The sequence below is a fragment of the Eschrichtius robustus genome, chromosome 12, assembly GCF_028021215.1.
Source record: "Eschrichtius robustus isolate mEscRob2 chromosome 12, mEscRob2.pri, whole genome shotgun sequence".
NCBI classification, from domain to species: Eukaryota; Metazoa; Chordata; class Mammalia; order Artiodactyla; family Eschrichtiidae; genus Eschrichtius; species Eschrichtius robustus.
Genome location: NC_090835.1, coordinates 79,027,330 through 79,045,145, shown reverse-complemented (window position 1 = coordinate 79,045,145; position 17,816 = coordinate 79,027,330). Strand labels below are relative to the sequence as shown.

The 17,816-nt window shown below is 37.1% G+C and overlaps 1 protein-coding gene and 1 non-coding gene across 5 annotated transcripts in view; one reads left to right on the top strand and one right to left on the bottom strand.

Annotated features, from left to right (window-relative positions):
- Nucleotides 1–17,816, top strand: part of CYP39A1 (cytochrome P450 family 39 subfamily A member 1) — a 67,984-nt gene that overhangs the window by 19,405 nt on the left and 30,763 nt on the right. For all 4 annotated transcript variants that reach the window (XM_068557681.1, XM_068557677.1, XM_068557678.1 and 1 more), the window contains 2 exons: nt 1,809–1,916; nt 6,981–7,071. In XM_068557681.1, coding sequence (XP_068413782.1) covers nt 1,809–1,916; nt 6,981–7,071 — 199 coding nt within the window. The remainder of the gene's footprint in view (nt 1–1,808; nt 1,917–6,980; nt 7,072–17,816) is intronic.
- On the bottom strand, nt 9,876–9,982 carry LOC137774369 (U6 spliceosomal RNA). The gene has a single exon (XR_011075890.1). It is a non-coding gene; the product is annotated as a U6 spliceosomal RNA (small nuclear RNA).

The following is a 17,816-nucleotide window of genomic DNA, read 5'->3' as shown; positions in this document are numbered from 1 at the left end:
TAAAAAAATCCCAGCAAGTTATAACATTTTATGGATTCTAAAATTTATATGGAGAGGCAGAAGACCCAGAATCACCAACACAATGTTGAAGGAAAAGAACAAAGTTCTTGAAAGAAGTGATGCTATCCAACTTCAAGATTTACTGTAAAGCTTCAGTAATCAAGATAATGTGGTGCTGGCAGAAGAATAGACAAATAAATTAATGGAACAGAACAGAGAGCCCAGAAATAGACCCCATTAAATATAGTGAACTGATCTTTGACAAAGGAGCAAAGGCAATATAATGAAACAAAGATAGACTTTTCAACAAATAATGCAGAAGCAACTGGACATTCACATGCAAAACACTTAGTTGATCTTGGGTGTGGCGATGCCTACTTAGATATAACACTAAAGACACAATTCATAAAAGAAACTATTAAGCTGGATTTCATTAAAATTCAACTGCTCTGTGAAAAGACAATATCAGGAGAATTGGAAGACAAGTCACAAACTGAGAGAAAGTATCGGCAGAATAAAGGACTATTATGCAAAATGTACAAAGAACACTTAAAACTCAACAATAGGAAAACAAACAACCCAATGGAAAAACAGACCAAAAATAGACCGTAAGAGGCACCTCACCCAAGAAGATATATAGATGGCAAATAAGCATATGAGAAAATGCTCCACATCACACGTCATCAGGGAAATGCAAATTAAAACAATGAGATACCACTACTCACCTATTAGAATGGCCAGAATCTGGAACACAGACACTACCAAATGCTGACAAGGATGTAGAACAACAGGAACTCTCGTTCACTGCTGGTGGGAATGCAAAATGGTATAGACTTTTTGGAGGTTTCTTACAAAATGCGACATACTCTTACCATACAGTCCAGCAATTGTGCTCCTTGTATTTGCCCAAATGGTTTGAAAGCTTACATCCACACAAAAACCTACATATGCATGTTTATAACAGCTTTATTCATAATTGCCAAAACTTGGATGCAACCAAGATGCCCTTCAGTAGGTAAATGGGTAAATAAACTATGGTACATCCAAAGACTAGAGTATTAGCGCTAAAAAGAAATGAGCTATCAAGCCATGAAAAGACATGGAGGAACCATAAATGCCTATTACTTAGTGAAAGAAGCCAATATGAGAAGGCTATATACTGTATGATTCCAACTATGTGAAATTTTGGAAAAGGCAAAACTATGAAGAAAGTAAAAAGATCAGTGGTTGTTAGGGGGTGGGGAGAGACGAATAGGCAGAGCATAGAGGATTTTTTAGGGCTATGAAAGTACTCTGTATGATACTATAATAATAATAGATATCATTATGCATTTGTCCAAACCCATAGAGTTTATAACACCAAGAGTGAATCCTAAGGTAAACTATGCACTTTAGATGACTATGATGTATCAAAGTCATTTCTTCCTTGGTCAAAAATGTCCCATTCTGGTGAGTGATGTTGATAACGAGGAAGGCTATCCTTGGGTGGGGGTAAGGGTTATATGGGAAATCTCTGTACTTTCCTCTCAATTTTCTTGTAAACCTAAAACCGCTCTAAAAAATAAAGTCTTAAAAAAATTAAGCCAAGATTTGAACCAATGCAGTAAGAGCGTTGAACCCCAGAGTCCCTACTCCCAATTACTAGACTACCAGTAAGTATGTAAATCCCCTAGCATGCCTGAAATCACAAACCTAAGAATGGCAAAAATAGTATCTTTCAGATTAAAGAAAAATGCATGATTTTTGTTTATTAACATCAGTCTTTGTCACGTAGCTCTGGTTTGACAATATTTATTTCTTTTAAACAGACAGTAATGCAGGCTCTGCTGGATCTCCTAGAGATGGAAACAAATGAACAAAAGAGTCCCAATTATGGGCTCTTACTACTTTGGGCTTCTCTGTCCAATGCTGTCCCTGTAAGTATATTAGTAAAGGAAGGGTTGCATTTCTGTCTACTGTACTTTCAGTTTTTCCCTTTATTTTTCTTTCTTTTTTTTTTTTTTTTTTTTAATTCTTTTCACTTCTTATCATGGGGAAGAAAAAGACTGTAATGGATTTGGTTGTGAGATAGAAAAACAAAACTGAATGCCGAAGGAAATCTGATAAGATCACAAAGGAGGCAAAGCAGAGATCTGAAGTGAATTCTGCCCTTTGAAAGGCAGCATGTAACAGGTGAAGGGAAACATTTGCACTTTGGGGTCAGTTGTGACAGCATCTGTATATGCAGCACTTGCTGTACTTTCCGTGTCAGGCAACATGCTTAGTATTCGTGCTGCAAAGATGAGTAAGTCTTGACCCCAGACATTTACTGGGGAGAGAGTAGGTAAACGGATAGTTCAGTTAGAATTGGACTTGCATCCAGATATCCCAGCCATAGCCATAGAATATCATGGAGGTAATGAACACCCTGAGCAGCCATTTCCTTATTGGTAAAAGAGGGATAATAAAACTCCTCGTATGGTCCTAGACTTGGGTACTTAATAAACGGTAACGCTCATTTCTCTGCGAGATTGTTGTGAGGATTCAGCGAGATAAGCCCAGCTGCCACCCAGTGATCATGAGTTCTTTGTCGACCCCTGAACCCATTCTCCTTCTATTGCACCATTCCTGCTTGCATTGCTTGGCATCGTGGTCCTGTAAGCTTCCCCATGAATGGAGCTGGTGACACTGGAATTCACGATACTTCTAAAGAGAGCAGAGATTTTTGAACTGTTTTTTTTTTTAAGCTGTTATGAACTAGAATACAGCCATGAGATTTGTCTGGCACTTCATGTTCGATGCACAACAGTTTCCTGCATCAGGAGGATTTCATATCAGCTTAAGCTGCACTTAAATTATTTGAGAGATTAAAGGGTAAACTTTTTATGTATTTGTTTTCTACTAAATAAGAACTTTCAACCTATCTATAATGATAAAGGTATTCATTTTTCCTTCTAACAAATAGAAATAAGATGTGTTAAGTATTATTTGTTTCTCCTTCCTCTTATAAAGGTTGTGGAGGGCTTTCTAAGTACTGATATTCTAGTTGCCTTTAACCCATAATAAATTAACTGGGTACAGAGCAGAAATAGAAATTCTGGCTTCTCTGCTCAAATGTATGTCAGCCACTAAAATACGTATTTCATCTGGCATGGGCAAATAAAAGTAGTCTAACCCTTTCCTCTTCTTTAGGTATCTCTAATATTATTCTCTGATTTTTCCTTATACAATTTTCTTGGAAACTGATTAAGCTAGAGCAAAATTAAAAGGCAAATATCAAAACAACTCCCAAAGCAGCAACAAAACAGCCACTCCTGTCACAGGATTAATTTTCAAGGTCTCATTAGAAAGGCCCCCCCACCCAGAAGAAAGGGACACAAAGCCCCATTGATCTGACTCAGGGGGGAGTCCGTTTTTTGGAATTTGTTCCTGGCATTGGTGTGAAAGAATTTAAATCAATTGCAGAAAGCAAGTGTCTGATGATCAGCAGAAGTTCCATCTTGCTGGCTCTTGTTGGCACTTCTAAGAGGCAGCTGGTGTGCGGGCAGAGACCCTGGACTGGCTTTAGAGTCAGGTCCAAAGGCAGATCCCAGGGCTGGGTGACAATGGGCCAAGTGTTTAACTGTGAGCCTCAGTGTCCTTATCTATAAAATAGCATGAATGTTATCTACCTCATAGGGTACTGTGAGCCTTATATTTTTAAGAAGTGGAAAGTGGCAAACAGTCCCTGGCTCAATAAATGTTAGCTTTCTTTTCGTATAAAAAGTAACACCATGGTTTCAATCAGTCATTTCTTTCAATGGCCCACTAATAATGAACTGCCTTGGCTTCCAAAACTTGACCTCTCAAATGCCCAAGGGTGGGAGTGGCCTCTGCTTTCCTGGCTTCTGTGATCCCCCAGGGCGGCCAGGAGAGCTGCCAGAAGCCCTGCCAGGGGCCTGTGCTTTCCTGGTGCCTAGATCGTTCTCTTCTCTTCTACTCTGTGCTCTGTCTCTAGGACCACGGAACTCAGAGCTCAGGCTTCAGACAGGCTTGGTACAGGGCACCAGGAGGCTCTGTTATGAGACCAAAGTCTAGGTGAACTTTGGTGGACTGGCCCAAGATATTAACCATGATTTATGAAATTATTTCTATGGGAAAACCATTTCCAAGTTCCAAGAAATTCCTGGCTGCCAAATGTACTTTTTAAGAACACTTTTCCAAACGAACCTCAAAGCTGACGTTTTACCTTTTTAATCTGCTTCTCTGAAGCTCTTTCTAAACACTTTGAGTAGTGACTTCCCCACCTCACCCTCAATTCCCACAGCATTTATTGGTTACTCTTTTATATGCCTTTCTTTTCTTTTTAAAAGAGTAATTTTTTAATTAAAAAATTTTAAGTAGAATATAATATAGATTTTTAGAAGAGAAATCTGTTAAGAGGCATCAAACATAGTAACTAACACCATTGCACAACCATTTATAGTTTAACTGAATTCCTTGAGTTTGCTTTAAAAAAAGGTATTACCCAATTTTAGTGAATCTCTAAAACTCTAATTAACCACGTAAAACTCTACACCCCTGTTTCGTGTAACTGAAAAATCTATGTACTATCACTAGAATATATTTTTCCCCAACATGAACTCTGAGTCTTTAAATAATGGGGTCCTACTGTATATCACAGGGAACTATGTTCAATATCCTGTAATAAACCATAATGGAAAAGAATATGATAAAGAATATATATATGTAAAACTAAATCACTTTGCTGTAGAGCAGAAATTAACACATTATAAATCAACTAAGCTTCAATAAAGTAAGTTAAAAAAAAACGATAGAGTATGGGGTGGTTATTAATTAAATCCAATAATTCAGCACTTCCATCTATAGAGAGTATAGAAGAGGCCCACACGGGGAGACATGTTGAAGAGAGCTTTCTGAGCATGTTTCCTCTGTAAAAAAGAACTAGTTGATCTCTAGGGTAAGCCTTTCCTAATCTGGAAAATGCCACAGAAAGCGGATCTTGGGATAGAGGCCTCGGTTCTTCCATTCACTTTGTTTATGTGAACAGCACCACGTTTATGCCCACAGTATCAGGGTACTGTCACGAAGGGGAAAACAATGAGTAGTATTGAATTTGGCTTTGTCCAAGCACTTCCTTTCAGACTGTTGCTCTTCCTCTTTTGACCACAGAGGGGAGTATTGGGATCATTTAAAGGTGTTTAACAGTCCCTCACAAGAGACAGAAAGACTTAAGTAACACAAAGTGTTGTCTGAGTCTTTTCAGGATTGGTTTTCCTAAGATGAAATTTCTTTCACAATATGTGTTTACAGAAAGCAGAAGAAAGGGAAACCCAAACTTCTTTTAATGATTTGATACAAGTTTCCTTTAATGTGTAACTGAAAAATAGAAGCAAAAATATCTACCTGAATTAATGGAAAGTTAATTTTTTTTAATTGAAGTATAGTTTATTTATTGTGTTAGTTTCAGGTGTACAGCATAGTGATTCAGTATTTTTTCAGCTTATACTTCATTATAGGTTATTACAAGATAATGAGTATGATTTCCTGTGCTGTACAGTACATCCTTGTTGCTTATCTATCTTATACATAGTGGTTTGTATCTGTTAATCCCATACCCCTAATTTGTCCTTCCCCTCTTCTCTCTCCCTTTGTTAACCACAATTTTGTTTTCTATATCTGTGAGTCTGTTTCTGTTTTGCATGTACATTCATTTGTATTATTTTTTAGATTCCACATGTAAGTGGTATACAATATTTGCCTTTTTCTGTCTGACTTATTTCACTAAGCACACTATTCTCTGGGTCCATCCACATTGCTGCAAATGGCAGTATTTCACTCTTTTTTATGGCTGAGTAATATTCCATTGTATATATGTACCACATCTTCTTAATCCAATCATCTGTTGATGGGCACTTGGGTTGCTTCCATGTCTTGGCTACTGTAAATAGTGCTGCTGTGAACACTGGAGTACATGTATTTTTTTTTGAATTAGTATTTTCATTTTTTCTGGATATATATCCAGGAATAAAGTTGCTGGATCATATGGTAGTTCTATTTTTAGTTTTTTAAGGAACCTCCATAATGTTTTCCATAGTGGCTGCACCAATTTACATTCCCAGCAACAGTGTACAATAGTTCCGTTTTCTCCACATCCTCACCAGGAGATTGTAATCTGTAGACTTTTTGATGATAGCCATTCTGACAGGTGTGAGGTGATACTTCATTGTGGTTTTGATTTGAATTTCTCAAGTAATTAGAGATATTGAGCATCCCTTCATGTACCTGTTAGCCATCTGTATGTCTTTGATGTTTAGCAGTGTAATTTTATCTTATAATACCACAATGAGGAAAGATGTGAAATAATTTTGTTTGGTCTAGAGGGAGAACTTGCAAACATACTATATCCAGTAATACCCTATAAACTTGCAAGCACCCTTTTTCAATAGGGTATGAAAGGACCCTAGTTTTGATATAAGTACTCTCATAATTTAGTTGACAAGATTTTAGGTATAGTTTCTGGGGCTTATTTAAAATTACCATGTTTCATTTGCAGAGTATATGATTTGCTAATATATTTGTATTTCAAGGAAATTAAATCTTGAAAAATGCCTTTGTTTTGGACTAACATTCTTAAGAGTCATAATTTGTTGCTCCTAAATTTCTAATATGTGCCTATATAATATTTTATGTTGTATATTAGTACAATAAAACACCCTGCTTTTCCCATTTTTTTTTAGTGAAAGTAGTTTACTCTATATAAACAATGTTGTGAAACTGTAGTGGCAGAATAAAATCATAAATTTGACCCCTTAGAGGTATCTAACATCTCTTTTGTTCATAAAATCTAGTTGTTTTCAAAGATACTCTTTACTAACATGCTTTTAAGTTTAGTTTAAATATCTCCTTGTTTCTTTTAAATGTTTGTGGCTAATACTATGTATGCTTTTGTTCACGTTCAAAGAAGGTTGTATGTTTTGACATATGTTTTTCTTTTTAAGGTTGCATTTTGGACATTTGCATTTGTCCTCTCTCATCCCAATATCCACAGGGCCATTATGGAAGCCATATCATCTGTGTTTGGCACAGCAGGTACTAAAACTGAATTAAATTGCATAATTGAAGAGATATCTAATAATGTGTACTTGTCACACATTATGGGCAAAGTTAAATGCCCATAATTTAATAGAATTTCAAAATAGTCCAAATTGAACATAATTTGTTATGTGCTTCAGGATATAAATTGATCAGGTAGAATCCTAGAATTTAATTACTGTCAAGGATTTTAGAAGTCACCTGGACCAACTCCCTTATTTTCCAGATGGTAAAACAGAGATCGTGACTTGCCTAAATTCCCTATTTAAACATAAGTGTATAATGCACAGGGTTTTTCTTCTAATCTCTTAGCCCTCTGCCTCAATTGAACTACAAGTCCATAGTTTTGGAATTCAGGGTTTTCCAGATTTTATAAAAGTAATATGGTGCATATTCCATGTATTGCTTAACAGTATTAATGGGATATGGTTGTCAGGTAAGGCTACACCACCAAAGGAATTATTTTCAAAGTTACAGTTTTTAGAGGTTTAGTGGGTTAGAACTGCAGGTAGACATTGCTACCCTGCCCTTTTTGGTTCAGATTTGGGCTCATCAATTATCGTCAGTTTTAAAAAGCAGAAATAAGCTTGAATGGAGAAGTTTCCACTAGTTTATTCAGCATAAATTGACCTGTTTGGGAGTAGATTTTTTTTTTAAAAAAACCCTTTAATATGTCAAATTATGTATTCTGATATAAAAAAATTATAAATGACTTGGTTTTCTTGGAAGAACACAATATAATAGTAAGACAAAAGACTGTGATGCCAATTAACAATTAGCCCCCCTTTCCGTCGTGATTGCTGAACGTATTTTATTGGATTTTTAAATTTATTTTGACTGCTTCTTATTGAGTTAAACCAAAAATCAAATTGGCTTGGCCAACATGGATATTGAAGCCATACTGTCTCTGAGCGTTGAGTGTGAATCACCAGATGCTAGGTCGTATTTCACAGAAATGGTGAGTATTAGAATCATTGAGTACCAACAGTGCTAACAAGTTAGATTCTGGAGATACACTGGTGGATGTAATAGAAGATGACTTGCCTTTATGGAGCTTACATCTACAAAGCTAATGGAAATGTGCTTGCCTGCGTGTCTACAAATGACAAAGGGAATGTGTTCTTGATCATCACATGCTCTATCTTACCAGAGTCTGCTCCTGACATAGGGTTCTCCAAATTCCTGGTCTTTAAGAAATAAAAAGGTAGTGATGGGGATGGTTGGGATAATATGGGGAGCCTATCTGACCCAAAGGCCACAACAGAAGCCTTACATTAATTGAAATTTCTAGTGTGCTTGAATGTTGAACTCTTGAACACAGTTCTAGTGGAGAAAGACAAAACCTTTCCCCTTTTTCTATATTCTTGTTTATTTTTAGAACCTATTGTTCTCCTCTGACAGAAAAATTCTCCTTCAAGTAGTAGTACTGGTGTACTAGCTATACTATATCAGTGCTTTCAGTTTATAAAAGATCAAACGTTTTTGCCATGCTTATACAGAAGCAGTTCAGATCAATTCAAGCATAAGATGTAGCAGCTCAAAAATTTAGATATTGTGAGTGAATGCCACAGATCTTTGGAGGTTGATATCAAGGGAGATATCCATGTGCCCACACGAAGGATCCTGTCAAAGGAAGGACATTAAAGTGCATGAAATAAGAATCGGACTGAATATGGCATTTCTCCCATTCTTTTGCTCTTTTCTTTTCTTTCTTTTGCTCTTTTCTTTTCTTTTTTTAAAAAAAGTTAATTTATTTGGCTGCACCAGGTCTTAGTTCCAGCATGCAGGATCTAGTTCCCTGACCAGGGATTGAACCTGGGCCCTCTGCTTTGGGAGCACTCCTCTGCATTGGGAGCGCAGAGTCTTAACAACTGGACCACCAGAGAAGTCCCTCTTATGCTCTTTTCTATTACAAGATTACCTTTTCCTTCTTTGAAGATGTTTTTAGTGAATTTCTAACTCAGCATCTCTCTAGCCTCAATACTCACCGCTAGAGCCCATCCCGGACACTTTGCCCAACTTCCTTATAAAATAAGTCTGAGGGTAAAAGCTGCTGTTGAATACTTGGTCTTTTGTATCTGGCTTCTTTCACTTAGTATAATGTTATATTTTGTATGTTGATGTTTTAGGTTAGTTGATTTTCAGATGTTGAACCCCCTTGCATTCCTGAGATAAATTTTTAGTTATGGTGTATAATTCATATAAAACATATGACTATATATGTTGCTAGATTCAGTTTGTTAGTACTTTGTTGAGCAATTTTGCATCTATATTAATAAGACATATTGATTTATAGTTTTCTTTCTTGTGATATCTTTGCCTGGTTTTGGTATCAGAATAATTTTGACTTTATAGAATGACTTCAGAAGTATTTCCCTCCTCTTTTATTTTTTGGAAGAGTTTGTGAAGGATTGATGTTAATTCTTCTGTAACCATATAGTAGAATTCACCAGTGAAGTGATCTGGTCCGGAAATTTTCTTTTTTGAGAAGTTTTTGATTAATTCAATCTCTCCACTTGTTACAGGTCTGTCCAGATTATCTATTTCTTCTTTTTTTAAATTGAGATATAATTGACATATAATATCCTATTCTATGTTGGATGTACAACATAATGATTTGATATGTGTATATATTTGTGAAATGGTTACCACAATAAATTTAGTTAACATCCATCACCACACATAGTTACAATTTTTTTCTTGTGATGAGAACTTTTAAGATCTACTCTATCTTACCAACTTTCAAATATATAATACAGTATTATTAACTATAGTCACAATGCTGTACATTACATCACCAGAAAAATATGGAATGCTTCACAAATTTAAGTGTCATCCTTGCACAGGGGCCATGTTAATCTTCCCTGTATCTTTGCAATTTTAGTATGTGTGCTGCCAAAGTGAGAACTATATATTTCTCCTTGAGTCAGTTTTGGAGTTTGTGTCTTTTTAGGAGTTTATCCATTTCATGTAGGTTATTTAACTTGTTGGCATACAACTGTTCATAGTTTTCCCCATAATCTTCTTTATTTCTGTAAGCTCACTAGGAAAACATCTCCCTCATTCTTAATTTTAGTAATTTATTTCCTCTTTCTTTTTCTCTTGGTCAGTGTAGCTAACGGGTTGTCAATTTTGTTTTCAAAGAACTAACTGTTGATTTTATTGATTTGTTTGATCTTATTTTTACTATTGATTTTCTATTCTCTATTTCATTTATTTCTGTTCCAATCTTTATTATTTATAATTTCTATCTCCTTATCAATATTCTCTATTTAGTTCTTTAGACATGATTAATTCTGTGAATATATTTAAAATATCTGATTTATAAGTGTTTCTTTAGTAAATCCAATATCTGAGTTTCTTCAGGGATAATTTCTATTGAGGGCTTTTTCCCTGTGTGGTCTATATGTTCTTGTTGTATGTCATATTTTTTGTCATGTGTCTTACAATTTTTAAATTTTGTCCAATTTAAAGCTGGACATTTAAAATAATATAATGTGGTAATTCTGGAAATCAAATTCTTCTCTCTGCTCAGGGTTTCTTATTATTGCTGCTTGTTGTTCTTGCTTGTTTGTTTGTTTGCATGAGTAAACGCCAAAAATATTTGATGTTGATAAATGCTATGTGAAAAAGAAAACAGAGCAGGTTAGGGAGGATCAAGGGTGCCAGAAATGGGGGGAAAGTGGTAGCTTTAAATCATTGGATCAGAGTTGGCCTTCCTGGAAAGGTGATATTGAGCAAGGACTTGAAGATGGTTAGGCGTTAGAAAGTACATATCTAGAGGAGGAGCTGGTTTGAGTTAGAGACTGCAGGTGTGGCCTCACTGTGTTCTCACAGAATTCTCGCAGGCATTAACATTTGGGTCCTATTTAGACTGTGTTTTCAAGCAATTTTCTTTTCTAATTTAGGATTCCCACTGTGAGTATCTGCCCACCAGCAGAAGGTCATTCGAACTTAAAAACAAACAAAAACAAATTAAAATGCATTTAAATTTTTTAACTGGTTGCATTTGGCCCTTTTCACCTTCTTGTGTTAATTTAGGGTAGCATATACAGCACACTTGTTTGTTTTTGTGTTGTTTTTTTTGCATGTGTGTATTGTTTTTGTTTTTTAGTGGCCGTTCAGTTTTATTGCACATTTATTTAAGGGAACAATTAGTAAATTTTTTTCTGTTAATTTACAAGGAATCAGGTTAGTTAACAGAAATGCACCTGCATAGAAACAATTCCTGTCTTACATCAAATCATGATTTGTGGATCATAAAAGACACACTACAAAATTTTCATTGGATAAAAGTCAGAAATTTGATTCATGACTTTCAATCCTGTCACTCACTAATTGTGTGATTTTGGATAAAAGAGAAAATTTACTCAGAGCCAACCAATAACTTTTCTTGACACCACTGTGTTCTGATTTAGCAGCAATCCCGCCTGGGGACAGACCAACACTGTCAAGTGACCAGATGCTATTATACCTGATGACACTAACTTAATGGCTACACTCACCATGCACTGGTGAGAAAAGATTCTGTCTCTGCTCATAATTATAAACAAGCATAAAAACTAACAGAGTGATAAAAGAGGCTCAGATCCTATGATAATATTCTAGGCAAATTCCATGTTGTTTGCATTATTTAAATTAGTTCATCAGTTTTACTTCGTTGCATTTAAACATTCTCATTTATTCTTGAAATCTTCTCTGTAGTCACCTCTTACCCATGTTATAATGTATTCAACTTTTATCCACTTGGATGTGTCCCAGTACCATCTAGATAACCCATAGCAACATCCTTGGAGGTTCCATCATGGCATATTAAAGACCTGAGTCCCTCCAGCTAACTGAAGAAGCTCACTCTTGTTACCCCTCTGCAGCCTGCCAGGGCTCGATGGCTGATAGCCAAAGTTGTGTCTGTGATAGAGTCTTGGCCCTTATGCCACATATCGACCAAAATATTGAAGAAAGAGATCAGTAGCAGAGCCAAGGCCACTACAATGGCGTTATGAATGGAGAAAAGTTATTTTATTTAAAAAAATTCTCTCCATTCCCACTCCTAGCTGGGCAATATGAACCTAATTTGGAGATTTTGGAGGCTCTGGCATATGATACAGGAAATTTCTTACATAGCCTCATTTGCCTCTGCTAGCCCAGCTTTTAAAAATCCTGGAATAAACTCAGAAAACATTAAATTATGCCAGAGCTTTTCTTCTCATCCATTGACCTTGGAGAATATATGTAGATTACCTAAGAAAGTGTTTATAAATGCAGGAGATTTCATCAGAAACCCACTCCAAATATATAACTTTCTTGTCTTCTTTTCCCCTTGGCCTTAATGACCAAAATGGTGTCATTCTGGAGCTCACAACTGGTTACTTTCCAATCCGCTAATCCAGGCACAAAGAGATGGGTGAAACTTGCGTGGTTGATATCTGGCCCATGAGAGGTTTCCCAGGAGGCTACATTCCTTCCATTATTTTCTGCCTATAATACTTGAAGTGTGTCTTGTGACACCGTAACCCAGGAGATTTTATGTGAAGTCATTCTGTCTTCATTTATTGCCTAGCTTCAGTAGGTGGAAAGAGATACCTCTGATAGCTATAGATTATTTACAAGCTTAGAGATCGGTCCTACTCTGGCAGTTCTCATTTTATTAAGTCTTTCACTATCTCACCCCAGTGTAGCACAGTTAATCTGCTTTGTTTATTCTCTACATTTTTCATTCAGACACAGTTCTTTTCTCTGAGTGTTCTGTTGGAGAATTATTCAGGCATTTGGATAATCTTTTTCCCTCTTTAGAAAATAATGAGATAAAAGTATTCAAACCAGGTCGACATCTCTCCAGAGAACACAATCCAAAAATTTAGAATTATTATGCAGAGTTTATAAAGAAAGGGTATTTCTAGATCAAAATTGATTTTACCTGTTATTGTTTACCCATTGTTGTCTTTTTTCATCAATATCTCTACCTTTTATTTATCATAAATTGGACTATGTCCTTTATTCCTTGAAAAAGCCATCATAATTATGAAGCAGGCTTCATTTTATATTCTAGTAGTAGAGAAACTGATAATCTCTTTTTAATATATGAAAGAAATATTTCTGCAAATAACATAGGGTACTATTTTTTTAGAGGAGTATCTTATTTGGTTGTGTTGGTATAGTGGCATTAATCTTTTCTCTAAATGGTTGAATGGGATTTGGTATATTTTTATATGTGCGTCGACAGATGGAAGAAAGGGTGGGGAGGGTCAGTCTTTTGATTCTTGACTCTGTCTTCCATCCATCTTAATAACCTGTTCTGAGCACTATTGTAGTCCTTGGTATCGTTCTCAATGCATTGTTATAGCCGCCTCTTTCATTCTTGGTCTGTAGTTATGAGCATCAGACTGAAGCTGCTGATCAGGGTCTACCTCCGAAAGGTTATTGCTTATAATTTTCAGTAGGTGTCAAGCAGAGTGCCGTGCACTGGTTATCAATCCCAGGGGAGGACTCAACACGTCTGCTCACTGCATCTTGGTATCAAAGTTTCCAAGGAAAACACAATGCTGTCAGGCACTGGATGCAACAGTGCTAAACTCACATAGAGAAGAAAGAGAGCAAGATCAGCTTCAGGAGTGGGTGTCAGTCCCCCATCGCCAGGATGTCTCTCTCCCTGTGGGCGATGCAGGGAAATTGGCCACCGCGCACCCCTCTCACACCGCAGTGGAAGGAACCCTGTCCCATTCCCTCGGAGGGCTGCTGTAACAGTGGGGCTGGACAGGTGCCGTATTCTGCACATACTTTAAGCAGAGACAGAAGAGTACTCTCTGCCCCTGAAACAAGGAAAGATATTCCCACACAAGGTGATGCACCTGGCACAGGCTGTGTAGAGGCTGTGTGGGCCCTTTGTCTCTTGGTGAGGAAGTGTTCCAGGCCCAAGGCCCACCCTTCCGCAGCTGAGTTGGGGCTGAAAGACTGAACATGAGACCTGCTTTCCCCAACAATAGGAATATATGTCTTTGATAATCAAAATTCATCCTAAATCCTTCAGATGACAAAAAGTCATAGCCACCCCTGGAGAAAAGTCCGAAGAACCAGAGCTGGAAGCTCAGAAATCACTGAGGTGTTTGGAAGAAGCTGGTGACTAGAGAGGGAGAATTGAAGGAGCTGCGACCTGCCAGGCTCCAGCTGCAGCCCCTAAAGCCCTAATGCCCGTATTCACTGTCCATGGACAGTCTCTAGGCTTATTCTCTGCTTTTCCCAGTCTGTATCCCCCACAAATACCTTAAGCTGTTTTTAAGTCTTCCTTTCCACTTTCCGTCTGTCCTTCCTGTTTATTTAACTGGTATTTCTCTTACATAAAGACATTGGTTGAGGACAGGACCTAGAGGGAGGAAACTATAGCATTTAAAAATATACATATTTAAAAAAAAACAATCTAAATAAAGAAAAACGCATATCATGTTCCTATACGGGAAGGCTTAATATCATGAAAATGTCAACCACTTTCAAATTAATATATATTTAATTAATTATAAGGAGAATTCCAATGGTTTTGGTGGGGGAGGAAATTAACGAAATGACTTAAATATTTTTTTGAAGAATAAGTGTGATTAGAAATCAAGATTAATCGAAGTGTAAATTGGTAAGGCCATATTTGCCCTACCAGATATTAAAACTTATTATATAAGTTGCCATAACAAAAGAGTACACGACTGGCACAGGACAAATAATTGATCATCATGGCCCTTATTTGCTTACCTTTTGCCAAAAAAAGCAAATTCAGAATCTTTTCTTTCAAAGATAAAAAAAAATTACAGGAAAAATGTCACTTTTCTATTTTGTTTCATATTCTTGAGGCAAAAGTTTCTAAACTGTCAACATTTGCAATGAGTTAATATTCTAGAAGCCTGCAGTCATTTGGGAGATTATATTTATAGTCAGTTTATAGGGAACAGCAGTGAACTAAAAAGCATGTAACTCCACAGCCTAACATATACTTCATAATCTTTCATCTACTCTCATCTTCTTTCTCTTGATTTTTTAAAAATAAATTTAACTTAATATCTTTCTTATGGAATTTTGTCTCACAGAGCATGTTCAGTAGTGGACATGTACAGTAATGGATATGCATAGTAATAAAGGAAGTTAGTATTTTATAAGGAATAAAACCCAAAGAGTACACCTTTCTTCTCTATCAAAGAAATATTTAGGGGTTCCAGATTAATATGGCAGAGTAGGAAGATCCTGAGCTCACCTCCTCCCATGGACACACCAAAATCACAACTACAAGTAGAGTGATTATCTCTGAGAATGACCTGAAGACTAGCAGAACAGATTTTCTACAACTAAGAACGTAAACAGAATGCCATGTCAAGGTGGGTAGGAGGGTCAAAGATGCAGTCTAGACAGAACCCATACCCCCAGTGTGGTGACCCACATGTGCGAGGGATATCACAACTGCGGAGGTGCCCGCTACACAGTGAGGGGGTCCAAGCTCATGTGGGGATCCTCAGCTTGGAGACCTGCACAGGGAAGATGAGCTCCCATAACATCTGGCTTTGAAGACCAGTGGGGTTTACACTTGGGAGAGCTGGAGGGCTATGGGAAACCGAGACTCTGCTCTTAGAGGGTGCACACACAAACTCACTTACTCTGAGTACCAGCACAGAGGCAGGAGAATGTGAGGGGTACCTGGGTCATATGCTGCAGGAGGTTCCCTGAACAATTTGGGGGTGAGTGCTGGGGGGTAGGGATCTGGTGGAATTTTCTCCAGGGTTGAAGGCACTGGCCAATGCCATTTTTTTTTTTTTTTTTTTTTTTTTTTTAACCTCTCCTTCCACCATCTGGCCCAGTAGTGGCAGGCAACATTTCTGTCACTCTCCATCAACTAGCTAACACCATGTGCCCCACGTCAGCGTTCTCCTGAGGGCCCACCCTGCCCATCCCACCCTCCCCAGTCAGCCCCTTCAAAGCGGCCCCTGCCCCACCTGGCAGGTGGCCTCAGCTGGCCCCAGCAACTGTACAAAGTGGCTCCACCTCTGGGGGGCGGAGGGGGGCACCCTGCATGCCATGAACCCACAGCAGTCACAGCAGAGCCACATAGCCAGCCAGGGCACAATTGCAATCCAACCACACAGGAGGATGCACACAGCACACATGTGGGACATCCCAGGAGCACCTGGCTCTAGTGGCCAAGAGGAATTGCACCCCTGTGCCCCACAGGACACCTTATACATAAGCCTGCTGTTTCAAGAACAGGAGATATAGCTGATCTACTTAATGCATAGAAACAGACACAGAGGGTTAGGCAAATGAAAAGATAAAGGAATATCTTCCAAACAAAAGAAAAAGATAAAAACCTCAGAAAAAGAACTAAATGAAACAAAGATAGCAATTTACCAGGTAAAGAGTTCAAAATTATAGTCATAAAAATGTTCACCGAAGTTGGGAGAAGAATGGATGAACTCAGTGAAAACTTGAAAAGGCAAATAGAAGATATGAAAAAAGACCCAGTCAGAACTGAAGAATACAATAACTGAAATAGAACATACACTAGAGGGAATCAGCAGCAGATTAGAGGATGCAGAAGAACGGATCAGCAATCTGGAAGACAGGGTAGTGGAAATCACCCAATCAGAACAGCAAAAAGAAAAAAGGAATAAAAACCAATGAGGATAGTTCAAGAGATCTCTGGGACAACTACAAGCATACTAACATTTACATTATAGGGGTCACAGAGGAGAAGAGAGAGAGAAAGGGACAGAAAACCTATTTGAAGAAATAATGGCTGAAAACTTCCCTAACCTGGTGAAGGGAACAGACAGACAAGTCCAGGAAGCACAGAGAGTTCCAAACAAGATGAACCAAAGACACTCACACCAAGACACATTATAATTAAAATGTCAAAAGTTAAAGACAAAGAGAGAATCTTAAAAGTTTCACAATATTTCTTTTTCACATTTAAAAGTTTCACAATATTTCTTTTCACATTTCTTTCACATTTAGAGAGAATCTTAAAAGTTTCACAATATTTCTTTTCACATTTTCACATTTCACATTGCAGAAAGGGGTTTATTGCTGTCTCCTTTTGGGAGACAAGTCACCAAACTAATTTTCATCTCACTAAGAATTTCCAGAAATTTGTAACCAGTACATTCTCATTGCCTATAAATAACTGTTATAGGATCATTGGACATATAAAATGTATTGTAAATGATATTATCTACTTCAGGACATTTTATCCTTTCTTACTCTTTCTGAGATGTGCTAACCTTTTCCAGTGAATGTAGGTTTCTTCTTAGAAGAAAACAGCAGTTTTGTAAATATATGAAAATATCCCTGGAATAGAGATATAATTTTTTAATTGAATATTTGAACATTACTTATCATATTCAAAATTTTTTTAATTCCTGAAATGAAGGAAAGGATGTAAGATACTTCTTTTATATTCCTCTGGACTACTGTAACTTCTTTATTTACTATTTCTCTTTAGCTTTGTCTCTGTTCTTTAAAAACTGACTTTTTTTTTTCAGGAGCTTATCTTGAGGTCTCTGCTTGAGAAAATACGCCAGAAAACTAGTTTCCTACTGTTATTCTCTGTCAGCAATTGATGTCTCTGCTTCATTGCTTTTTAAGAGAAATCATAGAAATGCTGGATTTTTTCAAAGCTGCTACATCATTTCCCCAAATAACAGTATAAACACCAAGTTTTGTTATTTGATATTGCATTTTAGCAAAATTATTATAAAATTTGGGAAGCAAAT